Source organism: Culex quinquefasciatus, chromosome 3, assembly GCF_015732765.1.
Source record: "Culex quinquefasciatus strain JHB chromosome 3, VPISU_Cqui_1.0_pri_paternal, whole genome shotgun sequence".
NCBI classification, from domain to species: Eukaryota; Metazoa; Arthropoda; class Insecta; order Diptera; family Culicidae; genus Culex; species Culex quinquefasciatus.
The window spans coordinates 146,509,747-146,516,748 of NC_051863.1; the positions used below are offsets into that span (position 1 = coordinate 146,509,747).

Here is a 7,002-nt window from a genome sequence, read left to right on the forward strand (position 1 = left end):
GTTTGCCGAACTTTGGTGGATTTTCCGACCATCCCGATGTCGAATCCGCCGTCTCCGAACCCTCTCTTGAAGGCGGAGCTTCCGCCTGATATAAAGCTGCACGTGATCGGGTGCGATCATGGGAACGCCTTTCTCGAGCGCGTTCGAAAGTTTTTGGAGGGTTACGATGCGTAAAAAAGGGGACAAGCGCACCTGCGCTTGGAGAAAATGGACGAAACGTACAACGTGTTCGTGTCACACATTCAAGCCTTGGAACTGGTGAACGACAGCCTTGACCCACTGTTGCAGTTCGATTTGGAGAAGGAAATGGGGGATTTTGAGGACAATTTCTATGAATTGAAGGCGAAGTTGCAGGCCATCTGTGCTGTCCAACCACCTCATCACTCTTCGGCGTCCAGCATTAGTTCTGGCATAGCCTACGGTGCTCTTCGGCTCCCGAGCATCTCCATTCCGGACTTTGACGGGGATATTTTGAAGTGGGTCTCGTTCTACGACATTTATTCCTCGCTTATCGACTCGAACCCGGAACTGTCTGACATTCAGAAGTTCCACTACCTGAAGCACGCGCTCGTGGGAAAAGCTGCCGAACACATCGCGAACCTCAAGGTTTCTGCTGACACCTACGGCATCGCGATGGAGATTCTGACGGATCGGTACCAGAATCCAAAAGTTCTTGTCAAGTGTCACCTGAACTCTCTTTTCGCGATCCCCAAGATAGAAGCTCAGTCTGTTGATTCTTTGTCAAGTTTAGTGGACAGTTTCCAGAAGGATATTGGTGTGCTGAAGAAGCTTGGTGAGAAAACCGATGGATGGAGTACGATTCTCATGCACATGATGTCGGCGCGTCTGGATGCAGATACCAAGCGGGAATGGGAGCGTGAAGGAGAGCTGAAGAAGGTGCCGACGTACACTCAGCTGGTCGATTTCCTGAAGAAGCGGATTTCCCAGCTGCAGTCGGCTGAAATCGACTCGATTCCACGAAATTCCAAGCCTTCATCGAGAGCGGTCCACACTACAACGTCGTCAGCGAGATGTTCGTGCGTAGTTTGCGGTGGAAACCATCAGCTGTTCTACTGCGACAAGTTCCGGAGTTTCACTGTGGCTGAACGAGCTGGCATCGTTGCAAGGAACAAGCTCTGCATCAACTGCATGGCGGACAAGCACAGTCTGGCAAGTTGCAAGCAACGTTCCTGCAAATTCTGCGGAAGAAGACACAACACTCTCCTACATCGAAACGTTCCTGATCAAGCGAAGAAGCAGTTCAACTGTGCGGCTCGCAGGGAAGTTCCGTCAACTCAAACCAGCCGTCCAGATCAGCAATCGTCAACTTCCGGTCAAGATGAACAAGTTCTACCAAGCACATCAACCTCTTCTGTCCAAACTCTCGTGACGTCTCGATCTAACCGGTCTCCCACGCGCCAAGTTTTCCTCTCGACTGCACTCGTCAAAGTCGTCGGGCCAAAGGGTAAAACCGCAGTAGCTAGAGTTCTTCTCGACAATGCTTCTCAACCCAACCTCATGACGGAGCGCTTCCGTCGCATCCTGAATCTGCGGAAAACACCAGTCAGCACGGAGCTGTACGGAGTTGGAGCTGAATGCAAATCAGTTGCCTACTCGGTGGTCGCCACCGTGTGTTCCCGATTCAACAAATACCGAACGGTCCTCGAGTTTCTCGTCCTCCAAAAGGTCACAACCAACCTACCGACCACTTCCGTCGAAACCGACGATTGGGACATTCCAAGTCACGTCCAGCTAGCGGATCCGACTTTTGCGACATCGAACCCAATCGACATGGTCATCGGCAGCGAAGTATTCTTCGAACTACTGCGCAAGGGACGCATGCGCATCGACGACGACAAGCCAATGCTCCAAAATTCCGTATTCGGTTGGCTCGTCTCCGGCGCGTTCCGTGGTACCAGCGTATCCAGTCGACTCGTCAGTCACGTTACCACCATGGAAAGTCTCGAGCAGCAAGTCGCACGGTTTTGGGAAATCGAATCTTGCGGAACCAATTCGATTTGGTCGCCGGAGGAAAAACTCTGCGAGGAAATCTATACGACTACTACAAGCAGGGACAAGACTGGTCGTTACGTCGTGGAGCTGCCGAAGCATTCAGAGCTGATGAGTCAACTTGGTGACTCTCGCTCTATTGCTGTCCGACGGTTTTACGCGATTGAACGCCGCCTGCAACGAGAACCGGAACTGCAACGCCAGTACGACGCTTTCATGGCCGAGTATCTGTCTCTTGGCCACATGAAGCTCGTCGATCCAGTGGTAGACATTCCCGGTCAGCACTACTACCTGCCACACCACGCTGTGGTCAGGCCAGACAGCACGACAACGAAGCTCCGTGTTGTGTTCGACGGTTCGTGCAAAACGACATCCGGATTCGCCCTCAACGACATTCTGCTGAAGGGACCCACAATCCAGGACATTTTGCTGTCGCAGTTGTTCCGTTTTCGCATGAAGCCGGTCGTCATCAAAGGTGACATCGAAAAGATGTACCGCCAGGTGCTGGTAGCAGAAAGCGATCAAGCGTTTCAGAGGATTGTTTACCGCAGCTCTCCCACCGATCCGCTCCAAACCTACCAGCTCAAAACCGTCACTTACGGTACAAAGACGGCACCGTACCTAGCTACGCGATGCCTCGAGCAGCTCTCGATCGACGAGGCTGCCAACTATCCCGCTGCAGCTCCCGTTGTTAAGAGTAGCTTCTACGTCGACGACCTCCTGGCTGGGTTCGACTCGCTCGACGAAGCTATGGCAGCGACCAAGCAGATTATCCCGATGCTGGCGTCCGCTGGTCTTTCGCTACGGAAATGGTCATCTAACCGCCGCCAGATCCTCGAAGACATCCCAGTGGAGTACCGGGAAACCCAAAAACTTTTGGAGCTCGACAATTCTGCTCCGATCCAAGCACTCGGACTTCTGTGGGAGCCAAACTCGGATGATCTTCGCTTCAAGGTGCCGGAGTGGTCGCACGACAAGCCTCCAACCAAGCGGAGTGTCCTCTCACAGACAGCTAGCCTTTTCGATCCATACGGACTCCTGGGTCCAGTGATTGTTAAAGCGAAGATTTTCATCCAACACATTTGGGAGTTGAAGCTGGGCTGGGACGATCCACTGCCGGACGAGCTCAGCAGTTATTGGTTGACTTTCGTCCTGACACTGCCAGCGCTTTGCGAGCTGCACGTTCCGCGTTTCGCACTGACCGACAATGCAGCATCGGTTCAACTTCACGGATTCTGTGACGCTTCTCTACAAGCGTATGGAGGGTGCCTTTACCTGCGCTCAACATCAAGCTACGGTAAAGTTGTAATCCAGCCGGTTGCTGGCAAGTCTCGCGTTGCACCTCTGGAACGGAAGCGGCCTCTACTTCCTCGGTTAGAGCTTTGCGGAGCTTTCCGTCTCGCCGTTCTGCAGAAGGAATTCCTGGACAGCACCGGCCTCGAGTGTGAACGCACGTTTTGGTGTGACTCAACGATCACGCTGCACTGGTTGTCCTCCGAACCATCGAGATGGAAGACGTTCGTCGCCAATCGCGTTGCAGAGATCCAGCAACTGACGAAAGGTGCAGTTTGGAACTACATTTCGACAGCCGACAATCCAGCTGACCACATCTCGCGTGGTCTTGACGCTCCAGAGCTTCTGCGCTGTGAAGTTTGGTGGCGATGTCCACGCTGGATGATGCGTACTGTCAACGTCTGGCCTGCATCCAGGCTCAGATGGAGAGATCTTCGGATCAACCAAGCCGATCTCGAACCCCGTCAGCCACCGCCTGTGCCCGCTTTAGTTGCCAACCCAACGACTCAGCAGAAAGATTGGTTCCAGCACGCTTTCGAGGATTACGATTCGCTGTTCGATGTCGTTCGAGTTCTTGGTTTTTGTAGACGATTCGTTGCGAACGTGAACAACAAACAACTAGGTAACCCAAAGCAGACAGGATACCTGACGGTTGCTGAGTTCCGCTCGGCTGAAGCAGCGCTCCTCCGCCACGTTCAAGCTTTGTCATTTCCGGAAGAACTTCGTCTGATGTCCAGAGAAGAACAAGTTCCGCGACGTTCGCCCCTGTTCCACCTCGCGCCGTTCCTGGGACCAGACAAGCTGATCCGTGTTGGTGGTCGACTAACGAACGCAGAGATTCCGTACGATCAGAAGCACCCGATCCTCCTGCCGAAAGGACACCCGGTAACGAACTTAGTGTTCCTCGATGCTCACACGCAAACTCTCCACGCTGGTCCGTCGCATCTGCTGGCAGCAGTTCGCCGACGGTACTGGCCAATCGACGGTCGAAACAAGGCACGCAGCGTCATCAAGGAGTGCATCACCTGTGTCCGCTACCGTCCCACTCTCGCCCAGCAGATGATGGCCGACCTACCATCTGTCCGTGTCAACCAAGAGAGAGTTTTCCGCAACGTGGGGATTGACTACTGCGGTCCGTTCCACATCAAAGGCAGAAGAAATCAGCCGCCGATCAAGTGCTACATCTGCATCTTCGTGTGCATGGCGACCAAAGCAGCACACCTCGAGCTGGTCACAGACCTTACCACGGAAGCCTTCATCGCAGCGTTGAAGCGGTTCTGGGCCAAGCGTGGCTATCCACAGAACATCTACTGTGACAACGCCACCAACTTCGTCGGAGCCGATCGCGAGCTTCAGCGACTCCAGCGGCAGTTCGAGACACAGCAGCACAAGTCCGCCGTTGTCGATGTGTCCACTCGACTGGGAATCCAATTCCACTTTATTCCCCCACGATCACCATCGTTTGGAGGACTGTGGGAAGCTTGCGTCAAGTCCGCAAAAGCCGTCCTGCTCAAAGTGACGATGGATCTAGCACTCACCTACGAAGAGATGCTCACAACAGTAGCGCAAGTAGAAGCCTGCCTAAACTCACGCCCTCTAACTCCACTGTCCAACGATCCAAACGACCTCGCTCCTCTCACTCCTGGCCATTTCATAATTGGCGGTCCCCTCGAAGCTATCCCAGAACCTGACCTCCAAAACATCCCCTGCAACCGTCTGTCACGATGGCAGAGAATGCAACGAGTCGTTCAAGACTTCTGGTCTCGATGGCAAAAGGAGTACCTCCCCACACTCCAAAAACGGTACAAATGGCCCGGTCCTCAACCAAATTTGTCGGTTGGAGATATGGTCCTCCTCCAGGACGACAACCTGCCACCTTACAAATGGCCAATTGCTCGCGTCATTAAGACGATACCTGGTGCAGACGGGAAGATCAGAGTTGTGGATGTCCTCACCGACGAGAACACGTATCGTCGCGGAATTCACAGACTTTGCCCTCTGCCCAAATATCCGAAAGCCTCCTCCGACAACACATGCCCAAACACAAGCCCACACACAAGTCGTGCCACCTCCGATAGCGCCACAATCGAACTGTCCCGCCTCCAGTTCTGCGTCGCAAACGAACTGACTCGTCCCCAGTTCTACGCCACAAGCACGCCGTGACTCCTCCGGCCCTGCTCGCACATAAGCCACTCAGGTGTTGAAACGGTTGCTGCTCCACAACCTTCCACCTCCTCAAGCATTCCGCCAAATGCGGCCAACAACGAACCTTGTTCCTGTACCCTCCGTTCGAAGCCGGAGTGACATCAGAATGAGAAGATGACTTCAACGGCTCACTAGGGCTGAGTCGCAACGAGGGAGCGAGGCACATATTGCCCCATCCAATCAGCGACATCGTTGAAACTCAACGTTTCAAGGGGGGCGGCATGTACGAGCGCAGCTCTTCACGACACCAGACGACAGCACGAGTAACGACTTATGACAAAACTGAAGAAATATCAAACAAACAAAATTACATGAAGAAAGTGAAAAGTGAAACAAAATGACATGTAATTGAACCACCCTAATCTTAAGTCACATTCACGCACACTAACACAAAACATTAATGTACACACCTCTTATTCTACGTCTTGGCCAAGACACATCAAACACAACATAACACACTACTACACTCACACCTAGCTCGTAAGAATGTAAATAGTAGTTCGTAAGTGTTATTTTGCATAAATAAACGGGAATTGAAAACTTATCGCGCAACAGTGCAGTCGCACAACTTTTTTGCTCCTGCAAATTTACTCCGCGCCATCGCGATTCGCGAGTTTCTGTGTGCCTCCGAAAGCCGCTATCGCTGAGGACTTCACCATTGCCGCTAGCCGCTGAATTCACGGTAGGATCCATCCACGGGACTCCGGGGCTTCCGGAGACAACTTTGAAGCGAGCCACCAGCTCGTACAAATGGAAATTCAAAAATCTGTCTCTTTTGAGGGAATTTTTAGATCGATTTGGTGTCTTCGGCAAAAAAGTAGGTATGGATATGGAGTACACTGAAAAAAAATGATACCCTGTGAAAAATTGTTGTTTTTCAATTTATCTTTTTGTCACAAACTTGATTTGCAAAAAAAACACTATTTTTTGATTCTTTGATATGTTTTAGAGGACATAAAATGCCAATTTTACAGAAATTTCCAGGTTGTGCAAAAAATCTGTGACCATAACTCATTTTTGAATCAATACTGATATAAAAAAAATCGATATATTGGTCACAAAAATTATTCAGCTTTATTTTTCGATGTAAAATCATACTTTTGCCTTCCTCACTGAGGTAAGGCTATAATCCTGCTCTAAAAATGAACTTTGTATAAAAACGTCGTAGACCCACCTTCATGTATACATATCGACTCAGAATCGAAAACTGAACAAATGTTTGTGTGTATGTGTGTGTGTATGTGTGTGTGTATGTGTGTGTGTATGTATGTATGTGACCAACAAACTAGCTCATGTTTCTCGGCACTGGCTGAACCGATTTGACCCAAACTTGTTGCATTCGACTTGGTTTAGGGTCCCATAGATCGAGTTTTATACAGATTGAAGTTTCAATGAGTAGTTCAAAAGTTATGTATAAAAATGTGTTTTCACATATATTTGGATCTCACTTAAATGTATGTAAACTATGTCCGGATCCACTATCCGACCTATTGT

General features: G+C 50.9%; 2 protein-coding genes across 2 annotated transcripts; both read left to right on the forward strand.

The window, feature by feature from the left end:
- The first annotated feature begins 207 nt into the window (after positions 1-207).
- On the forward strand, positions 208-4,366 carry LOC119769290. Its single transcript, XM_038261267.1, has 2 exons — positions 208-4,319; positions 4,363-4,366. Exons 1-2 carry the CDS (start codon positions 208-210, stop codon positions 4,364-4,366), a joined length of 4,116 nt encoding a protein of 1,371 aa, XP_038117195.1.
- LOC119770743 lies at positions 1,110-6,252 on the forward strand. The gene is made up of 2 exons (XM_038266173.1): positions 1,110-1,235; positions 4,439-6,252. Exon 2 carries the CDS (start codon positions 4,504-4,506, stop codon positions 5,464-5,466), a length of 963 nt encoding a protein of 320 aa, XP_038122101.1. The 5' UTR covers positions 1,110-1,235; positions 4,439-4,503; the 3' UTR covers positions 5,467-6,252.
- The last annotated feature ends 750 nt before the right edge of the window (positions 6,253-7,002 follow it).